Source organism: Tetrao urogallus (genome assembly GCF_951394365.1).
Source record: "Tetrao urogallus genome assembly, chromosome: Z".
Classification (NCBI taxonomy): domain Eukaryota; kingdom Metazoa; phylum Chordata; class Aves; order Galliformes; family Phasianidae; genus Tetrao; species Tetrao urogallus.
Window position 1 is genome coordinate 32049928 of NC_136816.1, and position 24410 is coordinate 32074337.

The window sequence follows — 24410 nt, forward strand, 5'->3', positions numbered from 1 at the left end:
GCATCATTCAGCATCCAAATGAGCCTATTGAAGTCAACTGACTTTGCATATTTAAACAGGCTGCTAAACAAGAGAATTTTGCAGGAGAGTGTCTGCAGTGCCCAATTTGCAGCAAAAGCATGTTCACAATACATTCAGAAATAGTCTTTTTCTTTCTTTGTTAAACATCAGAAAAGAACATACACTGTACATGGCCACATATCCGAACCTTTAGTGAGGAAAATGCTAGTTCACGCAGGGCTCCTCCAACTTACCTGTGGCTTGGCAGAAGAGGTGGAACGATCCCCGAGCACTAACATGCTGTGCCTGGTCATTTAGGAAAGGTTGCAACAACATGACCTTTAGAGGGTTTGTGCTAGACCAAACATCAGGCTCGATACTGGTGGGTGAAGGAGGTGGACCACATCCCACACAAGACAAAAAGGAAGTACCAGTAGGAGGGAAAGGTATAGGAGATGAGGCTGTGTGACAGAAGAGGACAGAAAAGAAAGAAAAAAAAAATGGTACTAAGGAATAAAGTTACAAGAAATACATCACACATTGAAGAAATAATGCAAAAAGACAAATGAATTTTAGAAGGGTTATAAAAGGAAATATCCCCAGAGGCCTACGACAAAACACTTTTCTCCTTCACTCATGTCTTTTTCCGTCCGTCCTATCCCCCAGAGGGTTACAACCCAAGTAAATAAAGCCGAGAAGAGAACCCGCTCCAAACTGGTGAGAGTTTTCTTTTTTTTCTCCTTAAAGGAAGCCACAAGGAACATCAGCATTTGCAGTATGTAAAGGATTGCCATTATGTCAACTTTCATAAAAGTCAAAGTGTAATACAATTTATTTTAATATTTATTCTGTTATATGTACATAATTAAAAATAGAAAAATAAAACCGAACTGAATCTTATAAAATATAAACTGTTCACACTAAGATGGTTGAAATTAAAGTTTGCATGAAAGTTCAACATAGAGAAGCAGCCTAGGTACACTGCTATTTACTGTTAAGATGCACTCCTAGAATATTTACAGAAAGATGCAGTGAGAGGGACAACTCTCTGTGGAACTGTACCACACTAAATGCTTTTAGAGACAAACAGTGCAGCTGTGAAGCAGGCTTAAAACAAATGCACATTTTCACTTTTGCAGACACGATTCAAATGAACAGTTCAAATTACTGATTGTTTGAGGAGCTCCAGTTTCAGTCTCCAGTTGTATAAGAGATTAGAAGGTGTCATCCAGAAAGGGTGACGCTGCAAAGATGTGTCACAGGAAAAGAAGTTACTTCTGAATCAGAAAAAAGAAAAAAAAACATCCCCAAAGTTTTCTTATCAGGCTGTATCCTAACAGTCCATTCCAGTGAGTTGCAAGATGAGTTACTGCAGAGAATTTTCAATTCCTTTTTTGCTTTCACAGTGCAAAAAACCTCTCTCAGTGTCACCGTGAAGTGACAGCTGCTTGCCTGTACTGTTTCATTAAAAAAAAAAATCAAAAGAAAGTGGAAAAATCCAATGGTGTACAGAAAAAAAACAACAGGTGACTACGTCCAGCTTGGTTAAGGAAAATAAAACGTTTCTAAATCTATCATTTGTTCTTTTCCCTTCTTACTCCAGTCCACAAGTTTTATACCGATACTGTTATCTAAACTTCTAGAAAGCAGCGAGAAAAAAAGCCTTTAAACAAGATTATCCCTGAGAATCTTACACAAATCAAGCCAACTATATATCCCCATATTCTTTAAAAGCTAAGATACTTAAAAGTTAATTAACTTTAACCAACTAAAGAAATCTAGCGTGCCAAAACACAAAGCATCAAATGAAAAATAATCACTAGAAGCAAAGAAAAAATGTCCCAATTTGGACAATAGTCTATAATTTACCAATCTGATAAACTAAACTTAATTTCCAATTTGGAATGCAAATTAAACTAGAACTTTTTTAATGGCAGCTAAAAGATTTGCAGACTGAAGTACTTTTTAAAGCCAACTAAATTAGTTACTCTTATCCTAAGGAAGAAAATGGCCAAAAAGGAGTGGGCAGCTGTTCACCAGCATTAAGTACCCCATGTGTAGGTAAGAACCAGGAATAAACAAATGGGGATCTGAAACTGGCCATTTAAAGAAACCTGATAGAACAATACAAGATGCTGTGGTCTGCAGACAAGAACACTGCTTCTGTATCTGGTGAGATCTGAATGTGAAGTGGCTTACTGTGTAGCTGAAGCACATAAAGCTTGCCTATGGCTCAGTGGTCACAACCATGTTCTCGGCGCTCAAAAACAGCTGTAGTACCATGGTTAATTTCCAACACAGAACCAACGCTGTCCTTCAGTCTCCCTCCACATCTGAGTCAGCATACTTGAGCTCACACTTCACATCAAAAGGTTTGTCCTTGGCCTCCCTGGGCATCTGTGCATCCCTGTCCTGCAGCTGTCCATTCCCACAGTCTGGCTCCGTCTCATAGCCGGTGTCATGCGCTGGCTTTGGCTGCTCCCCACTCTGGTGGCTGACGCTGCCTTGCTCCACCAGGGTTTCTTTCACGCTCTGTTCACAATCAGAAAAATCTGACTTTGTTTTTTTCTTGCCAAGCAACATGACTGAGCGAAATTTCAAGCACTGCCCTGGCAAATACCCTTTGTAACAATTGTAGGAAAGCAGGCACAAGAAGAGAATAAAAAAGAAGAGGAACAGGAACATCAACAGGAAGTTATCGTTTGACTTCAGAAACATTGTCTTTTCAGGGACTGTGTCAGGAAGTGAATTGAAAAGCTCTATGTTGGAGGTTGCACTTGTTAGGACAGGGCCAATAGGTTTTGTTATTATCCTCGCAGTTGTTACCGGTACAATCTGAGTGGTTGAGGTTTGAGCAGTAGAGCCCTCAGTTGATACAGCTGACACTTTTGGTACATCACTATTACCTTCTATTGGTGCAGCTGCCACAACTGGGCTTGCTGTAGTATGCTGGACTTTCTTCAGTTCCAAAACATGCTTAGCCAACACCTGAGAGAATTTCTTATTCTTCACTTTTTCTTCTGACAGACACTGGTAAACACCACTGTCTCCTTCTGATAAATTGAAGATGAGCAGTGCCTTTTCCAGTAGACGGTATTTGGGACTCTCCACTCTCAGTACGTCATCCCTGAATTTCCAAACTACCTGTGCCAGATTGGACTTCTGAGAACACTTGAGCTCTGCTGTGCTCCCATGCTTGAATGTATGCTGTAGCGAATTCTCTCTTACTTTATCTGGAACACCAAAATAAACGTGCAAAGCATCAGCAATGATTCCTGTTTGATCTACTCTGTACAGTTTCATGAGACTGTACTAGTCATAACAGAAATGCAAAGACTGCAGTGTTAAGATTATCTCAAGACCAAGATAACAGCATGCAAGTCTCTGTGAAATACTAAACTACAGGTGTGTACAGGACACCAAAACAGATTACAAGATCAGACACCTCAAAAAGCTCCAAAACAGCTTCCACTTCCAGAAAAGCAGGGGAGACTTAGTTGATCCAAATTGAGTGTGCCTCTAAGTCATCATTTGAAAAAAGATGCTCAACTTTGTATAACTTTCAAACCAATTAGTATATTTTAAGTAACGACAAAATGTTGAAGAAATAATTTAATTTTAAGAAATTTAAGTATCAGTACTCAAACTCTCTTCTGAAAATATCAGTAACTATTGCATATCCACAATACAATACGATAAATGAGATATAGCTAACAGGTCAAACTCTTATGGTTGCCCTAGATAAGAAATGAAAGCAGAATAAATAATGTACTCTTTTCTGCAGTATGAATGTTCTCTAACACTAGTCTTCTTTAAGATTTCCATAATCTGATGGCAGCAACATACACGAGAAAGAAAGGACCTGCAGTTACTTGTCTTAAAATACACCAGAGGGTACTTCAGCTGCTCTCTATGATGTACTGAGCCTCCCTCCCCTCTCATAATAAAAGCAGCTTTTTCCAGCATCATTTCATCTGATCCAGCAAAAACAATTAAGCATTTAACCAAGACTCACAGTAGAATGTCAAATGTTATTTTATCAGAGACAGAGACCTCTGTACTAGAAGTTGTTATGGTAAATAGTACTTTCATTCATGAGGTGCTGTTGAGGTACCCCCATTCATTTCAGAACTTTGTGCACTGCACACTGAAATGTACACGAATACAAACATTTTAAGACAAGATGAAGGCTGTATGGATGCTCAAATACGAAAAAAAAAACAAGAGAACTTCATACACATTAAAATATAAATGAAAATCTAGATACAAGTCTTTCCTATTCCACCTGGATAAGTATTCTTCACAGAATGTAACTCACCAGAGCAAGAAGATGCATCTCCACCTATGTTCTGAATCCAATTCCTGTGAAAGATAGTGCAAGTATGACAGCTTCAAATGTTATTCCCATGTCAGTCCATCCTCTAATGTAAGATAAATTTTATCTCATCTAAATAGCACAAGCTGACATTTTTTATGTAGGCAATTAAAGGATAGGAAGAAGCATGTGTTTGAAAACAATAAGTTAAAAAAAAAATCTTGTTAAGATAAGACAGACACAAAACCAATTGCAACTATAGTCAAAGGCTGCCATTACCTTTCAGTTTCACTTTCTTGAAAAATATCAACGCAAGAACCCTCAAGAGGTTTCCAAGCACAGTAAGGATCCCTTGCTAAAACGCAGTCAAAACAAGTGGTGTACATCTCACAGAATGCCACAGGAGATTGAACCACACCAGAATTTGAACCAGCGTAGAGGTATCTTCTGCTCTAAAAACAAAACAAAACCAACCAAACAAAAAGACCTCACATAAACAAGCCTACACAGTCAATCACATTCGTGAAGCAACTGAAAAATTATTAAAAGAGGTGCATACATACTTGTATGCTTGTAAAAAAATTTTTTAAACATTTAGCACCACTTGAAGTGAAAATAAGTAAAAAGAACAGAAAATTACAATCAATACACTTTATAAGAAAGGAAAGTAACTGCCTAACTGTGGCTCTTATATATCAGTTTTTTTCCATAAATTTACTGATAGACTTCATGGAAGGAAAGACAAGCACGTGCTAATGACAAAACTGCAGTGGTTACATCCATGCCTGAAATGGGAAGGTTTTCTATACTGCTCCTACATCTGTTAATCCAGGGCAACTCTTTGCCTACTAGTCAGGTCTCTGCAGCCCCAATGTCAGCCTTGAATCTTGTAGTTGCTTACTGGCAGTTACTTCCTTGAATCCTCTGCAAGAAAGAACTGTGAATAGCATTCAAAGGAATGAATGTTGGCATAATGCTTAGCAAAAGGGGGATGTAAAGAGAACAACTGCCTTACCAACTGTTCCTGGGGATCTGCAAACAACTCTCACACTATGTACAACAGGAAAACATTCACAATTGTTCTGATCATCCTTGCCATAAAAGACTGAAAGAAATGAGTGAAATAGGCAAGTATCCAAGTTCAGGGAAACTGATGACTAAAGGTACACTGTGAATTTACTCACCACTGTACAAAGCCTTGGGAAATAGGTTTGCCCTGCAAAGAAACGCCATAGGCAATCTACTATCTAGTATCTCTAAGACAGTGCATACAAAGCCAGATAGCACGCTCCACCTTGGCAATGGATTTACTTCCTCCTGAGTTGAATACCAAACGTATCAGCACTCTACCGCAGTTGTCATGGCAAAGAAGTCAGATTTAAGCAACAACTGGCTTTTTCTGAATTGAAGCTGCACAGATTTTCAGTATGTAGAAACAGCTCTTGGGGGATGCCTTCTCAACTCTAGCAGGATGAACGCTGTCACAGAGCAATAACAAATCAGAGCAAAAACCATCCTAGTAAAGCAAGATTCATCCTAAACATCATACTCATGGTAAAGATTTATTCTTGACATCAAGAACAACTTCAAGATACATGTACAAACAGATACAGTAGGGCTGTATTTAGATTTGGAGGCTTACTGTTATGTTTTTATTTAACTATATGAAGAGGTATTATTAAGTTCATGAGAACTTAAAAGAGGGTAGTCTCTTTTCTTTAATGCAATGAACACAAGAATATGCATTTTTGAGTAAATGAATGCTTCACTGTGGCTAACAGGATTCTCTAGAGGAAGATCAAGCACAAAGTACTTTAGATCCCTCATGTGTGAATTTCAAAGGAAAACCTAACAAGAGACAAAACTGAATTAAAAAAGAAATGTACGTTACTGGAAGATGGGACTTCCAAAAAGAGCTAAACTTCAGAAACATACATTCAAATGCAGTCTTTCATACTAAAATCTAGCTTAACACTAGTCTATGCTGGAGTGTCCACATAAATAAATTTGCAACATCAAAACATGGAGGGCTTTCTAGGAAAAGCTTCCCCTGGTTCACTGCTGTCTGTCTGTCTGTCTTTCTAGTGTTCTGTTGGCTAACACCCAAGCCAACAGGGCAACACTGCATGAGGGTATCAGTGCCTTGATATGGTTCCCAGCTGGTACATTCAGGGAGTTCATAAAACAAGTGGAGAGCTGAACAGACCGTTGCAAAAATCCAGACATCTTTCAGCCAGACAGGAGCTAGAGGATCAGCTCTGTTACTGACAGCAACCCTCCGAGCAAGGTGAAGGTATATGAGAGTTTGAGGCCCACTGTCAAGAACAGGAAGTACTGCTCTCCTATTGTTAATGTGTTACTATGGTATGCCACTACACGTATCAAATTACAACTGCAAGAACAACTTGCTCTAGGTGACCCTGCTAGAGCAGGGGTTGGACAAGATGGACCTACAGATGCCTTTCAACTTTAACTATTCTTTAATTCTATACCCTGGCCAGTGTGATGAACAACACAGAAAAACAATAGATTCCACTGAAATCTATGGAAAAGGAAACTTTTAATCACATGACCTTGACTTGTCTGTCAAGAGCACACTCTATTTTCACAATACTTCTTTCTTTTACACGGACTATCTTTTACACGAACATATGCAAGATGAGCTGAAAAGAATTCTGGGATAATGGTCTTTCTTCATGGAATTGATCATGTTGGAATAGCTGCTCTTAAGATGTCTTGGCAATACTCCTAAATCCCTAACATCAGAGCATTTACTGATTGCTGGGTTCTTACTGAATGTCACTGATAATGTAAGATTATCAGACACTTTTATTCTTTCACAGAATTGTAGGGGTTGGAAGGGACCTCCAGAGATCATCGAGTCCAACCCCCCTGCCAAAGCAGGTTCCCTACAGCAGGTTCTTTCCTTAGGAAACTCAGAAATTTCACCAGTTGAAGGGTTTGATGCTACAAGCTATTATGGTAATACTTTTGTAGACATTCATGGATCTGCATGTCAGAGTAAACAGGGCCAGAAGACTAGTGTACAAAATACACAAAATGATTGTTCTCCAGCTGTTGAAAAATCACTCAACAATTAAACCCAGTGAATGTTCAGTAATGCAAAACATCACTGTGTTTGGAGTCTGTAGCAAAGCTTGTGTCGTCCAGCTGTGGCTGAAGCCCTATCTGGCTGGCATGACCTCACCAGTGCCCTTTCAGAGCATTACAATAGCAGCAGCACCAACATGCTTAGTCTCCTAATAAATCTTCCAGACAAAACTAGCCTGATAACTCAGGAAAAGCAAAAATCAATTAAGTACAGAATCTTCAGTTTGTTAGAAAAGGCTCTCTCCACTCATGTCTGTTTCAGAAAAATATTTTCACTCCTGTATTTATTTCCTGGGAATTTTTCCTGGCCTCAAGGGGTCAGGATTCTTGCACCACTCCTAACCTAAAAATCAGTACCTCTAAATACATTACAGCTTTTAGCTCCTGCACAACAGCAGTAATACTGCACACCTGCATTCCCATTCCACAACCACACATACTTTCCCTAGATCTAGACAACCTCAAAAGCTTGAGATCTATCAGCAGCAACAGAAATTATTGGGGAAAATACTGATACTACTACAGAAACTACAGCTGCAGATTTCCACAGTCTGTATTACTTCATTATGATTATTTTACAAGATGGTAGATAAGTTTTATAGAACAGAAAAAAAAAAAAAAAGATGAATGCTGTGATGTTTGTAGCACCTACTTTTTTGGATGAAAGTATGAGTGTTTGAACTGGCTCAAAGTTTGGGAAAAGCTGTGTTTCTTCAATAATATGCATTCCATTTTCATAGCTGATAGCTTTGTGCAGGGCCCCTTGATCTGCAATAACATAGCAATGTATTTAAGTGAGATTCTTAAAATAAAAAGGCAGGCAAAAATGAACACTTGTTACAGTTTGAATCATTTATCCAGCTGAGACTTCACATCAGCCTGTGCCAATGGTAAACATAATACCTGCCACTGCAAGGAGTTCTGGAAAAGGCCTTCTGAAATAAAGAATGGCTTTCAGGGATTATCTCATGTATGTTTGAGCAAAACACAACAGTTTTGCGGTTTGCAGAACGGCTTAGGATGGAGGGTGACTTAAAGATAATCCAGTTCCAACCCTCTGCCATGGACAGGCCAGGAACCCACTAGATTATGCTGCTCCTGCACAGGGTGCCATCACACCTGACCTCAAATGCTTCCAGAGATGGGGTGTCAACAACTCCTCTGGGCAGCCTGTGCCAGTGCCTCACTGCCCTCTGAGTAAAATATTTCTGTGTAACATCTAACCTAAAATCTCCCCTCTTGAGCTCAAAGCCTCACCCCGTCATCCTATCACTTTTAGATCTTGTGAAAAGTTGGTCCCCCTCCTGTTTGTAAGCTCCCTTTTAAAAGTGGACTATGAACTCTTTACAGAGCCTTCTCTTCTCCAAGCTAACCAAGCTCAACTTCCTCAACTTTTCTTCATAGGAGAGATGCTCCAGCCCTTTAAACATCCTCATGACCCTTCTCTGAACCTGCTGATATACTTCCACATTTTCCCTGTACTGGGGCTCCCATACTTGGGGTACTCTAGATAGGACATCAGGAGGGCACAGTAGAGGGAGACAATCATCCCCAAACTGCTGGCCACCCCTCTATTGATACAGCCCAGGATACTGTTGGCCTTCCAGGCTGCAAGAACACACTGCATGAGACTCCCAAGTCCTTCTCTGCAGGGATGCTTTCAATGAGTTCTCCCAGTCTGCATACATCTGGGATTGCTTTGACCCAAGTGCAGTATTTTGCATTTTGCTTTGTTAAACCTCATTAGATTCTCATCTGTCCACTTTCCAAGCCTATTCAGGTCCCTGTGGATGGCATCCCTCCACTTCTATTGTGTCAACTGCATCACTCAGTTTGGTGTCATCAGCGAACTTGCTGAAGGATACACCGAATCCTACTGTCAATGTTGATAAAATAGTTTTTTTTCAATTCTAGTCCTTCAGCAGCTCCTCAAAGCAAGCAAGGTTATCCGTGTACTTACCGTGGTTCCCCATTTTTTCTATGAAAATACCACATACTGTAAAAATATTATAAATATGTAAATATTTTGAGTTTCTGTTAGAGCACACTACTGCCTGAAGAATAAGTACATTATTAAAAAGAATGTAAGCAGAACTTACCTGTACTGATGAACATAACATCATACATTGTACCATTGAGTGCTCTGACTCTGTCTACTGCAATCTGGGTGTATTTCACATCTCGCTTTACAAGGCGTGGTCTGTCTCCCACTGGAGTCACTGAATCATCCATTAGCGGATGGTCTTTAACAAACTGCAGCGTTTTGTCTGGTAAATTCAGTGAAGTCATGTAGTTCAGAGCTCTGGCTTCACTGTTTATACACTGTTATTTAAAAATACAAGAAAGAAATAATAGAGAGAAAAGCAAATTATATCATAGCAGCAGGTAAATGCATTTTCTTCTGCATTATACTCATCCTGGAAGGTACTCAAGCTCCACAGCACCTTGGTTTCAGCAACATGCTGATCTAAGCAAATGGTTCATACTACATTTTTATTTGGACCTAAAATGTATTACAAGAAAATACTGCATGGATTCCCATGTTTCTTAACTACCTTTAACTGTAATCCTACTCATCAGTTGCAGTAAGACAATTGCAAGAAACGTGAGTGTGAAAGAGACCCAGGACTACGAGCATTTTAACTTGCACAGCAACACCTGCTGGACCTAGTAAGACAATGCAACAACTTTTACAATTTTGTTCACTTGAACTAAAATCTCTGATGCTCCCTAAGGCATACTATTATCTTTTTCACCACTAGAAATTTAGTAATGAAATAATGAAAAGATAAAAACTGCAATTAACTGTATGGTATGTTTAAAAAAACACTGATTCCCAGATTCAAACTTTGAAATAAAATCACCTGAAGTGTCTTTCAGGAAATCTTTACAATATAAAGTATCTATATCACTGCAATCTAATACTACGCTTTAGTAGGACTGTTTTTATTGTATTTTTTCTGTTTGTTTGTTTGCTTTTCTAGTTTCTTTAGTCCTGTGCATCATATTCAAATTTACAGAAACTTACTGCACCAGGTCGAGGGTTAGGAATCTCCCCATTGTACCGTACCCACTTGGTATGGGACTGTTCTACTGTAGCACTCTGCATATACTTTCCTTTTGAGAAAACTTCTTCTACAGTAGACAAATTGTAGGCACACACAGCTGACAGTCCCACATTATTCCTAAAAATACAGGAATAATTAAAAAAAAATAATCACAGGAATAATTACTTGATTTAGCAACTAGCTGAGATCAAAAGTACTCATCCAGGGAAACACTGTAATAGCACACTTACAGCTGTGGGGTAAAGACTCCATATATCACTGGTTCCTTCAAGGTTGGAGACTTCAGAATAAAAACATCATTGATAATATTGAAAATTAAATTCTTATCAGGAATGGTACATATCAATCTGGCCTTGAGAAAAGAAGTCCATTTTTTCTGCAAAGTCCTTAATCCTCCTTGGTCCCTCTTTTGGCGTTGGAAAAAAAAGAAAAGTGTCTATGAAGATAATTAGGCAGCAGTTTTGCATTTAAGAATCACAGCTACAAAGCTACCAAACTATTTTTTTCTCAATTTTCTAGCTGTTTTCGAACTTTTGTAACTACTACACTTCTTTAGCATTTCAGCAGCATCAAAATTAATGTGCTCATATACAGAAAAGTAAGGAAGCCACAGAAATTATTTATTTAGTTAGTTATCGGAGTAAACAAAAATAATGCAGAATGGTTTTTGTCAGCATCTGGAAATCAGATAAGACATTGTTCTTCTAAAAGAACTTAGAATACTAAGTTCTTGTAAAAGAATTTCAAATACTTCAGCATTTGAAAAACAGAGCTGAGAATGTACCTTTATAAGACACAAATGATTATTAGAACAATTAAAATAAACATGGAGGTATTATACACATCCTTTAACATAAATCAGTAACACCACATTTGTTCTCTGACATCCAAACAGAAATGATTTATACTGTAATCTTGCAAGATGTACTTAACATGTCTGACATTAACAATTCCACTAGGAAAAAAATGCACAAATGGCCTAATACTGTGGGCAGTTACCACCTTCATGAAGAATCTGTAGTACTGAAAGATATATTTACAAGACTAGAAATGTCTCAAAATATTTAGTTTGTGACTTGCAGCTCTGTTATTTCTTTACAAAAGCAGGCATATTTGGACATTACTAATAATTTTTTTTTCATTATCCAGTGCTTTTATGCAAAGAATTGAAGAAAAAAATGAATATTTAAGTATATCTAATAAAACTGAAGTAAAAATCCCTTTAGAACTGCAATTTGCCATTTATTCCTTTTACTACCAAGCAGCAGCAATATATCTCTCATGTTCTGTGATACTCCTGTTCTGAAGAGTGCACAAGTTGTTGGTGGGCAGAGGGCCATAATAGTAAGTCCCATGTAAATCTGCCTCCAGCTGCTTGTTCAGTGGAAATTTCAAGGCCACTGACTTGTTAATGATATTTCGACTTCCACATTTAAATATAGAAGAGTAAAAGTCAAAATAAAACATTTCAACTTAATCAAAACGAAATGGCTAGATAAGTTTCCTGTTGGAAAAAAAGTACTGAGGAAATTGATAACATTCCAATGAAAAGGGTATTTTGTACTGGCACCAACACTACTTGATTGAACCAAAATAATAAAGGTTTAATGGCACTAATTGTGGCAGAATGGTGACTGTCTTGTTTGTGGCTCTGGCAGCTCCACAGAAGTCCCATCTGCTATTACTAGCTATGACTACAGGACAAAATGATTTTGCTTGCATGGAGCTGCCTGAGAATAACTTGAATCTTTGAGAAACTTCCTATCTGCTCAACAGCAACTCAGGCTTTTTTTCTTTTTTTTTTTTCCCTCGGGGACTGTAATTAAGCTTTCAGTTTAAAATATAAAACAGAAACCAGAGTCCTTTTTTTGGTTATTATTGTTGTTCTCCCACACCCCGCAGGGGAGGACAGAACCCTCATATGTACTGGAATTTCACCATTAATTAAATTAAGTCAAATATTAGTTTCCAAAGCAACAACGAGACTTTGCCAGTTATAAGAAACTGGTTAGAAGTGCTGTTTCAATGAGATGAAGTTAAACAATTTCCATTTAATTTACAATAAATGTCATTTTTTTCACTAAAACCAAAATCTACTGTAATTAGTAAAAGGCAATTGAACCATGTCTCACCTTGCATACTCTAGCTATTCTTGGAATCATAAGTTTTCCAACAAACTCATATTCCACAGACACCTCAGTGAAAAAAAAGTATATCTTGTCATCTTCTCCATCTGTGCTGTTTTGATCTGCTCTTACAACATCAGCAAAAACAAAATTTGGCTCTACAAATATGAAGAGAAGAATTTTACATTATAAACAACTCTTTTAACTTCATTCTCTTGAAGACTCTCTACAAATTTTCTTCTCCCAGACCTTACACTGCATTTAAATGTTCTTCAGTTACTGATCTGCCTACACTGTTGTTAAGCCTGTGATTAGCATTTCTAAAAAAGTACAATAGTGGAGGAAAAAAATCAGCTATTTAACATACCATACCTTAAAGATCTCTAATACCTCTTAGTCTGTTGTATCTCATTAGTCCTCATTTTTCACCTATATGCAAACACGGTTTTCTGATAGATCTGGATACCTGTCTTCCATTGCCCATCTCTCCTCCCTGATGCAAACTTAAGACAAGGCATATGGTATATTTCTGTTCATTCACATTCAAGGATAGAATTAGCTACAACTTACAAGCAATAATTTGCCAGGGTTGGTCAGCTACCAGCACCTACAAATCTAGCAGCTGGCTGGACACATATGAAGACACAGTCCCACAGAAAAATTGTAACAAATCCAAAAATACTACCCACGCTCCCAAGCCCTATTGGTTTTCAACATGCATACTCTCATTGTTGTCATCCAGCCATCATGCATGAAATTAGATATAAGATTTAGGTCAACTCCATCGTGTAAAACAACTTTATTTCAACTACTTGTACACAATATCAGCCACTTAGTATTTCTGCTGCTAACTGAAATACCAAAACCAACAATAATAACAGGATGCACTACAAACTCAACATTCTCTCCTTTTTGGACACTGTGTTGTTTTTGTTGTTGTTGTTGTTGTTGTTGTTGTTTTGATTTTTTTTTGTAATATGCTGACTTCATAGATTTTAGTCCTTTTTGGGCCCAAAGTCACAAAATTCTGGGAGTGTGCAAAACTTGGCCAATTCTGAAAGTCAAGAACTGAGATTATCAGGAACCAAGAGCATACTGGCTTTAAAATATATATGTTGAGGACAAGGAATATTTTTCTTACTGCATCACATGTATGTTGTATCATAGCAAGGATGAAAAAATGGATATAAAATAAGACACAGTGCTTGTCATTCAAAGTCTGTGCATCTCTAAGCTGTTTTCATTGTTAGTGATGATAAAAGTTCTGAAATTTTAAAGAGAAAAAAATTCTGCTAAGAGCACACACTAATATAACAAAAGTCACTCTCTTTGAGACAGTGAACAACAGCTCCTTACCTCAGAAAGGAAGCTCAAACTCTTTGTCTGAATTTGTGACACTGAAGAAGGAAAAAAAATTTGATCTGTGTGCTCTCACACCCACTTACCATTAAGCCAAGGTATTGCATATTCTGTTCTCAGAGGACTCTGATGAGAGTTCCTTGAAATAATAGGTTCGCTTCCCAAGAAATTGTAAGAAGTCCCAGAATAAAGCTCCTCATCTTTAAAACAAAAACAAATATTTTAAACTTTCTTATGCACTGTATACCAAAAAACACGCATAAATATTTCAAGAGACTACGTTAGCTTAAACTTCTCACAAGAAAAGATAAACAAGAATTTCCTCTCAGTTGCCCCAGATGTGTCTTCTATGTCTGTATTTCTACTGACCATTCTCAGAGCTAACACTTTTACACTTCATTTATTATTTCTCTAACACAAGTACCTGGCAAAAGTCAGCACTGCTGGTACTGTAACATGGTACTTTAACACGTATCAAAATGTATCTAAGAAATGCCACAAGAGTTTTGGAACTAATTGTTTTTCTCTCTTTATGTGCCACCATGATTCAAATAAAATAAACAACACAGTGATTGAGCTCTTTTTCATTTCCTGTTTCACGTTACTCTGAACTTCCTTTTTATGATCTTGTGACACCACGATACAGCTATCAACTCTGGTTTTACCCATCAACATTTAGTCATCTAACCATGTGGTAATGTAGTTGCAATATATACCTCACTTCCCTGTTCCGTTTCACCATGTGTCTTAAGGAAAGCTAAAAATTCTACTTGTTATTTAAATGGCTGTAATTGGCCCTATAGAGGCAGTCAAAGCACAGTAAATATCTAGAAACTATCTTAATAGTGAAAAATCAGAGAACAGTAGTGAAGAAGACTGAATATTTATACATCATAACAAGGTATGCAAAGACTGAACTTACCAACCATAACAGATGTGTAACTTTGAGCAGGATCAAATGGGCATCTGCCTTTACCATCTTCATTCTTACCTTCAAGCTCAAACAAAATTAAATTCTGCAAAAAATTAAGTTGAAAACCACAAGCCAACCATTTGTACTCTTTCTTTCAACCAACTGAATCATGCAAAGGTAAGTAAAAACCAACCAATAATAGACCAGTAACTTTCACTGAAATGCCTATTTTCCCAAGATTGTAAAAAGTTTTCAGAAAATATGATCAAGTATAACAAAGAGAAAGAGGAAACTGAGGGAAGTAGTATTAAAGAATAAGAAGAAATAAATAAATAAAAATAACAAGACGTTAAATCCAAGCATAGGAAGAGAAAGACAGGAAAGAGAGATCTGCCAAAAAAACACAAAATATGAAAGGCGGAGAAATTAGGTGATGAAAGCCAAGAACTTGCAATAATTGAATTAGCTTGCACAAAAATTGTCAGTTTTACAAACTAAGAAGGTTTTCTGACGTGAGCTTAGCAATTTTTGTGACTGTTAAATTTGTCCAGGGCTAATGGCAGACAAACTTACAGGCAGGGGAGACAAAAAAGAACAAAGTTGAACATAATTACAATGTCTCTGAACTTCAGAATCATTAAGAGACACAGTGAAAAGAACAGAAGAGTAAGCAATGAAAAAAGGGACGTTTGATTTTATGCTAAGACTTCATTCTAAAGCATTCAGAATTATGAAGCTATGGCACTGCCAGAAGCAGAGACAAGACAAGTAGAGACAAGACAAGTAGAGACAGGGATACTAGAAATTTCAGGAAGATTCAGTACAGGATGGAATAGAATCATAGAATCACCAAGGTTGGAAAAGACCTAAAAGATCATCCAGTCCAACCGTTCACCTATTCCCAATAGCTCCCACTAAACCATGTCCCTCAATACAACATCCAGCCTTTCCTTGAACACCCCCAGGCTCGGTGACTCCACCACATCCCTGGGCAGTCCATTCCAGTGCCTGACCACCCTTTCTGAAAAGTAATACTTCCTAATGTCCAGCCTGAATCTCTCCTGCCGTAGCTTGAAGCCATTCCCTCTGGTCCTATCACTAATGACACGAGAGAAGAGGCCGACCCCCAGCTCACTACAACCTCCCTTCAGGAAGTTATAGAGAGCAATGAGGTCTGCCCTGAGCCGCCTCTTCTCCAGGCTGAACATTCCCAGCCCCTTCAGCCTCTCCTCATATGGCCTGTGTTCCAGACCCCTCACCAGCTTTGTTGCCCTCCTTTGAACACGGAAGTCACAAAGAATGTCATTTCAGTTTCAGAGAGCACTTTCATGCTAATGTAAAATACACAAAGAACTACAAAAAGCAGTGAAAGAGTAAATCTAACTAAGCTGAATCGATAAGTCAGTATTCAGTGAAAAGGGAACAGTACAGTTTATTTCTGTACACTAATAATCACTGTGAGAGAGTATCATGAATATTTCATAAGCTATGACAAGCACAGAAATTGCAACACTATTTGGGAAAAGAAAGATTAACTCATTGTTTAGATGAGCTGCTTTTTTGTTGAAGTTTTCTGGGTCACAAAATCTACATATTCTTACCAGGTAATCACAAGTTGGCTGAAATGCATTAGTACCACACACGTAAAGAAAAGTGTCGTTTAGCTGTTGCAGGACACGCACATAGTTACGGCACTCAGTCTGTAATAAAGGATGACAAAAGGATAGGTCTGATAAACCACAGCTCCACATTACAACATAAAATAAATGAAGTTGTGCTGTCAATTCTTCTGTTGCTGCTGTTCATGCAACATCATGACAATAAGGAGTTTGAACAAAACTTTGAAAAAAGGATGCCATAAGGTAAGCATGTTCAACCTGTGGGCTGCATGCAGCCCAGCACAGCTTGCTCTGCAGACTGCACCCTGCTGCCACGCCTTCATGGCATCAGCTCTGCCCCACCAACTGGTCCAGCACAGGACACTTGCAGAGCACAGTGTAGCACTGAGAAATAATATACACCATGCTTAACTTGCAAAGAAATTGTGACAGTTTTTGAATATTACAATTTGAAAAGACATTATATCACAGAATCACAGAGTCATCAAGGTTGAAAAAGACCTTCAAGATCATCCAGTCCAACCATCCGCCTGTCACCAACAGTTCTCACTAAACCATGTCCCTCAGCACAGAATCCAAACGTTCCTGGAACACCTCCAGGGTCGGTGACTCCACCACCTCCCTGGGCAGCCTATTCCAGTGCCTGACCACTCTTTCAGAAAAGTAGTATTTCCTCATGTTCAGCCTAAATCTCCCCTGGCGCAGTTTTAAGCCATTCCCTCCAGTCCTATCACCAGTTACACAAGAGAAGAGGCCAACCTCCAGCTCACTACAACCTCCCTTCAGGAAGTTATAGAGAGCAATGAGGTCTCCCCTGAGCCTCTTCTTCTCCAGACTGAACAATCCCAGCTCCTTCAGCCGCTCCTCATAAGCCCTGCACTCCAGACCCCTCACCAGCTTTGTTGCCCTTCTTTGAACACGCTCCAGGGCCTCAATGTCTTTCTTGCACTGAGGGGTCCAAAACTGGACACAGTACTCGAGATGCGGCCTCACCAGAGCTGAGTACAGGGGAGCAATCACCTCTCTGCTCCTGCTGGCAGTGCTGTTTCTGATGCAAGCCAGGATGCCATTGGCCTTCTTGGCCACCTGGGCACACTGCTGGCTCATGTTCAGCTGAGCATCAATCAATACTCCCAGGTCCATTTCCTCTACACTGTCTTCCAGACACTCTGACCCAAGCCTGTAGCATTGCCAGGGGTTGTTGTGGCCAAAGTGCAGGACCCGGCATTTGGCCTTGTTGAACCTCATCCCATTGGCTTCAGCCCAGCTCTCCAGCCTGTCCAGATCCCTCTGTAGGGCCTCACTACCCCCAGGCAGATCCACACTTCCAGCCAACTTGGTGTCATCTGCAAACCTACTGAGGGTGCATTCAATGCCTGCATCCAGGTCGTCAATAAAGATATTGAAGATGATAGGAACATGCAGAATACAGAAACAGTGCCAAATTCGATGCATATTAAAGAAGGCATCAGCAAGACAAAACAGTGGAACTGAAAGAAAGTCTGTCACCTCAACCAAGTATTTTTTTAGAAAGTTAAAACTAAAACCAACTCTGCTATAAAAGCTACATAAGCGGTAGCAGAATCTGACTGCAAAAAAAATCAAAACCATTTCCTGATGGTGACTTTGTTAAGCAATGCATGGAAAGCATGGCAGATATAATGTGTCCTCATAAGAAAATGGATTTTAGAAAAATCAGTTTGCCTAACCAGACTGTAGCCAGGTGAACTGAAGAAACAGGAAAATATACTGGAAGAAATTTAGAGTACAGTTGCTATTTCAAACTTTATGTTTTGGCAACAGATGTAAGTACTGATGCTTCAGATATGGCTCACCTTACCATATATATCAATATATCGATATAAATATATATATCGATAACAAATATTAATGTCACTGAAAAAATGGCTTCTTTGGTGATATTAAAAGACACAGCTAAATCTCTTGACTTGTTTGAAGCAGTACAAAATATTAAAGCAATTTACTTAACTGAACGTATCTGATGTAGTTACTGATGGTATTCCAGGAATAATTGATGAAAAAAGAGGGACTTATAAAATTAATGGAAGACCATGCAATTACCACTGACAACTCACATTTGATGAAACATCAGTGCATTGCACATCAAGAAAATTTATGTGAAAAACTTTAAAGATTGATAATATCTTGCAAATCATCATCAAAGCTGTGAATTTCGTGACATCAATTCGTAACTGAATCACCACTGATTCCAGGAGATCCTTAAAAGTTATGGACACCTTAATTTACTTTTGTGAAGGAAGGTGGCTAAGTCAGGGTAAGATGCTAAAAATACCTCATGATTTGCAAAATAAAATCAAGTCCCTTATGGAATCAAAATTAAATTTGTGCCATAATACTAAGATGAAAAATGGCTCACAGGTATAGCATTTCTGGTAGATTTGTTCACTCATTTAACTGAGTTAAACATGTGCGTTCAAGGTGGAAAATCGAGTTATCTGTGTTATGTTTCAGACAGTAACAATGTTTGAAATGAAACTTAAATTATGGCAAGCTCTAGTTACGGCAAATAATTTCATGCATTTTGATACACTGGCCACGCAGTCCTGTGATCAGTGAAAAATAGGCAGCCATGCCTTTTTTGTTTTAATTTCATCATATACGTTATATGCAGCCCACGACAATTCCCGTTTGCTCTCTGAGGCCCAGACAAGCCAAAAGATTGGATACCCATGCTGTAATGATTCAAAACAGCAAAACAAAACAGTAAACAAACACAGTAACAAACAAAAAAAAAAACAATAAACATGCACTCAGTGGAGGAAAAAGCAGTGTCATCAACATTGCTTAATCCTCTCTGCTACAAAGACTGATACTAACACTGTACTATAGTTCCATAAACTATTTAAACAAGCATAACCATTGTCCTTACTCTTCACTCTTATGAGACAAACCAGGTATTTCTCTGACTGTGTGGTGGATCAGGTATGGAAGAAAACTGGAGACAAAAAGAACAAAACCAGTTTTCTGCCAGATTAGTTCCTTGAACAGGTATGTAAGTGGGTTTTTTTTGCTAGCACTGCATAGCATAGTGATGATAGGTGGGGGAGAAGGCTGCCCATTTTAGTATAAGGAATAGCAGTGATTGTTTAATACTTTTAACACTTGAAACAACTGCACTTCGCAAAACATTACGGCTATAGCATAATCAGAGCTAGTAGTAAATCCTGAGTACAATGGAGAAAAAGCATTGCTGGCAATAAGTCTAATACAGTAAAACTTGCTAATCTAGGGGCAGAAAAAAAATAGGAAGAACAGTCTGGAGTTCTGAGAGAGTTAAGAGCAAAGTGCCTACATACAGATTCTAACATCCTTTCCAATCACCATCAATAATCTCTGAAAAGGATTGGTGCATACCTAGACATGTCTGCAAAAGCATATGCAAGTGCATGAAAGATGAGTCACATCACATACATCCATCATGACTGCATGTAATTATTTCTAGCAACCTCAGTCAAACCTGGAGAATAAAGTAATCAGAATGCATCAAGAAGGGCCAAAGAGGAAGAGAAACTGGTCCTCAACTGCCCATCAGACCTCGTATTAGGCAGGTGAATTGCCTTGATGACTCTCAGTTCAAGCAAATGCAGAGTTGGGTAAAGGCAGGGTAACCCACTTCACCCTAGATGAGTCCCTAGATGCACTTGGGATTTTATAATCAGTGTGCAACAAAGAAATCGGAGATGTGAGATGTAGAACACACTAATTGGGTAGTAGTACTAATTTTTACACATGCAGCCTTCTGAACCCTACACTTCAAAAACTATGGGGAAAGTCTGACCATCAATCTTGCCAAGTAAACCCCAGTCTGACATATTATTAAGCCAGTGTCACAACACAAGGAGAAAGGCACAACCACCTAAGGCAGATCATCATAAATAAACTACCTCTACAGAAAGGCAGTGTGAACAAGCTAGCATGTGCCAGCAGTCCTGGAGGGGTCTGTGGCTGCCAGAAACGCTGAGGGAGTCCGGAGACTGAGCTGTCTGCACTGCCAAGCACGTAAGAGATTGGCTGCTCAGGCGCTGCGGAGCTGTCTGAGCAGTCAGACCAGCAAGGAGCACACCTGCTCAGCATCATAAAGATATATGCAGTTGGTGAAAAATGCGCTACTGGAAAAACACTGGCCCAGAAAATAAACCTAGAGCAAAGCAGATAAAATTATCAGTCATTCTGGAAAACCAAATGCTAGTGAAGAATCACTGTATTAATAAAACATAACAGCTAGTATCTATTAGCTCAGTGAAAGCAATATTGGTTTATTAATATAATGGAAAAAATGATAATACTAGGCACGCGAGAATGTGCTCAGTTTCAACAAGATTCAAAAGGAGGAAATAATGAACTAAGAATTATAAACAAATGAACTGCAGTTTCCAAAGCTCAAGTTTATTAAATAATTTAGGTGAAGATTTTAATTTCAAATACTTAGAACCTTTCTTATCATCACTTCTCCTCAAAGAAAATGTCTTTCTCCAGATTCAATAGAAAAAACATACCTGTTCTGATTTGCCCTTGACTGCACATTTGGTCCTTTTATCTTCAGTGACTTTCCACTGCAACTAAGTGAAAAACAAGCAAAAAAAGTTGTATTCAGAACACTTTAAGGTAAATGCAGTATTTTCACACCTTGCATAATGCATAAAACAAGCAATTTTAATATCAGTGGCTGCAGTATTTATAAATCATTTTGTAAGTAGCTTACAAAGGTTTAAAGCCATTATTTTCAGTAGAGGTGACACTTTCAAATGAGTGGGTCACCAGAGAGTGCAGAATCACTGCTAGCATCTTTTGCGTTCATTATGATCCTTCTCCTCCAATTATTCTCTATTAACATATTCATTAGAGAAATGCAAGTGTAATTGCTTTAGTTATTTCTTATTTAATATGCACTAGGAAAAAAACACTTAACAAAACTTATTGGACCAAGTTATACTTTATGTTAAAGAATAACTTTGACTGTTACATCCACTCAAAGCAGTAATGGAAAACCAAGCTTTATATACATGTAAAATTTCCTATCACCATCCCTAAACATTTTGTTCAGATTAAAAATCAAAGATTATCTTTCAAAATATTCTGGTTGGGATTCCATGCTCTAAGCACCAGTCTGTGCTGTGGATGAGTAAGTAAAGAGCTTGAGAAGAACTTGGGGAAACATGATCACATTAGCAGACTTCTGCATGGGTCAATCCACTCAGAGAAGAGTCAGTACATGCAAAGTACTTCTGTAGGTAAGTTAATTCCAAATGAGCTGGATCATATCTTTTTATACCATCACATAAATGTGCAGACACAACTCAAAACATTGAACAGAAGCAGAAACTTAAGAGGCAAGATCCTCATCTCAAGCACGGTCCTATTGATAACAGGAAATGAAGTGAAACTTGGAAGTACGATTTTTATATTTTTTAGCATGATAATGTATTTAAATGCATACTCACCTCATGCTGTTTTTCAGCAATATTCATTGCGTTTAATGCAAAGATGACTTCTCTGGCTCCTACGTATAGAACACCTCTGTCCTCACCTAACAGCAAGGTTGAATAGTTTGACACTCCAGGTTCATGAAAATGTGTTAGCTGGACCTCTGTTGAAATGCAAGGAAAATAGCAGACATGGAGAAACATGATCACTTAGGGTCAAGTTCATGGGTCATTATTCTAAACTATTCTAACAGTCTTTAAGTAACTTTGAAAGCAATAAAGCTTACTTTGGAGAACACAGTAACAGTTGATATATATCCTTGGAAGCTTGGTTCAGCACAAATGGTAGCTACCGTTGAAATCAATGGTCCCTACTTTCTAGTTCAATTTCAAATGCCTACGAATTTCTTCCTGCAATGACCCCTGTAACTCATGTCTTCCTTCATTTTCTGTAGTCATTAATTCTTTGTTTTCGTAACATCCATTTCACACCTCTCCTGTCAGTTCCTTCCTCACCTTCTCCCTTCCACATACCTACCAACTGTGGAAAATTAAATAATTCACCACGTGAATTTACCCTCCCCACACAAATCTAACCAACAATCCTGCACCAATAAAGAAGACATTTCAAGACATTACCCCAGCAGAAAGAAGATACAGTCTAAAAAGAAACTAAGTACACAGTGTAAACAAGCTGATTTTCAAATGGAAAACGGAATGGAGACTGGAAGTAATTGCACACAAGATAAATGAATGAGGGAGAATCAAAATAAAAAGGAAGAAAACAAAAGAAAGAGGGAGACAAGAGGGAAAGAGGCATCCAAACTGGAACAGAATGGCGTGGAGAAAGATGACAGAATTATTAATAAACAAGAAAAAATTATTCTGCATATGGAACTGTTATGGAAAAATTACTGAAATTTGGATGATAGACTTTGTAAAAGAGACTACTAGAAGTCTTATTTAGTTTCATTTTTAAGAGACAGACAGAAAACATACAACTACTCCCAGTTCTAACACAAAAAATTGCACTTTTTCATCTGTAGAACTTGGGAAACACTTATTTTAAATTAGATTCACAAGCATGCATTTTAAAATGTTTCACTTTGCAGGAAAATATTTTCTAAATGGATGAGTTGGTTCACACAATTCTAGATGTTAATTCCTCCAATGAACTAAAATTCCACTTCTATTCAAAGCTTCTCATACTTAAATGCAATAATATCAATAAACAGGAAAAACAGGAAAAGTATATCCTACAGCCATCTCATAAATCAGCTATCTACATTCTTAACCTCCATGCGTCTTTCCCTGTGGTGTGACTCTTCAGCATTTAACATTTTTACTTAAGGCTGCTTCCTCACAGTACCTACATATTTGTTTGGTTACAGCATTCCAGGGTTGCTAATCGTAAGCAATAGTAAAAGCACAAGTCAAAAAATCTTTTAAATGCCAAAATATCCTGATACTTGAAAGTGCAGGAAAAAGAGAAAAGTTCAACAACAGCAAGTAACTACTTCACAGCCTATACTCTACAGCTCTTTTCAGACCCAGGCTGAACAATTACATCAAAAGCCTACAGGAATATCTGATCCTTCATCGCTTCATCTGCCACCTCCTGCTAACTGTATTGGGAGGTTACAACTACTTGCCACAACTTCCAAGTACAGCAAAAGAAGGTTCTGAGAAAAAGGCTACAAAGGTTCTACTCATCACAGAACACTGCCAGAAGAGGACCAAATGTTTAATTATGTTCAGGCCTAAAGTCAAAATAACTTATTGAAAACAAAATAGCTGTTGAGTTTTCTTCTTGGAGCAAGATTCAGCTGCAAGATCCTCCAACTGAGAAATTTGAATCTGAAAATCCTCTTTTAAAAAGTGACATTTTCATAACTGTTCGGAGGATATGCAATCAGTCAACTCAGAGCCCAAGTGACTTTTGAATTTTCTGGTCCAAAGCACTACAGACAGGCTGAGCAGGACTACAAACTGACCAAACTTCCTGTAGGCAGGCTGGAAGAACATACACATGTTGCAATGCCCCACATTACACTAATGAAGTTTCTCTTCTTACCTCTGTGTTCCCAAGTGATTCTTGGTACAGGATCAAATGCCACTGCCAATTCCAGCAAAACAGCCCAAGCTGAATAAAAAGCAAGCAGAGTCATCTTCAGTTCCCTTGCTCCTTGAGATTCCCTGGATAACTGCAGCAGGTAGCGTTTCTTTAGCAAAAGAAATGCAAATTCCAGGTAGTATCAGAAACCGGGTATTTCAGATTTTGAGAGCAGTGTAAAAGGATTGTTCCAGCCTGTCTTGTAAGTATTTACTTTCAGCAGATCACTTCTTCAAGGGGACACACAGTTTCCAGGATGCTAAATACAGACTACCCACACTCTCCACAGGCTGCAGAGCTGCTGAGAAGCGCTACCGAACG

At 38.4% G+C, this 24410-nt stretch overlaps 1 protein-coding gene across 2 annotated transcripts in view; it reads right to left on the reverse strand.

Annotated features, from left to right (window-relative positions):
- Positions 1-24144, reverse strand: part of SEMA4D (semaphorin 4D) — a gene marked incomplete at both ends in the record, with an annotated part of 34924 nt that extends 10780 nt beyond the window's left edge. The window contains 14 exons of one of the 2 annotated variants that reach the window (XM_079548926.1): positions 2907-3233; positions 4319-4362; positions 4595-4767; positions 8079-8194; positions 9526-9748; positions 10455-10611; positions 10725-10900; positions 12627-12778; positions 14066-14179; positions 14902-14995; positions 16494-16592; positions 21050-21112; positions 21995-22140; positions 24051-24144. In XM_079548926.1, coding sequence (XP_079405052.1) covers positions 2907-3233; positions 4319-4362; positions 4595-4767; positions 8079-8194; positions 9526-9748; positions 10455-10611; positions 10725-10900; positions 12627-12778; positions 14066-14179; positions 14902-14995; positions 16494-16592; positions 21050-21112; positions 21995-22140; positions 24051-24144 — 1978 coding nt within the window. Of the gene's footprint in view, positions 1-2316; positions 3234-4318; positions 4363-4594; positions 4768-8078; positions 8195-9525; positions 9749-10454; positions 10612-10724; positions 10901-12626; positions 12779-14065; positions 14180-14901; positions 14996-16493; positions 16593-21049; positions 21113-21994; positions 22141-24050 lie in introns of those variants that run through there. The other variant, XM_079548925.1, reaches the window with a different exon arrangement.
- Between the last annotated feature and the right edge of the window lie 266 nt (positions 24145-24410).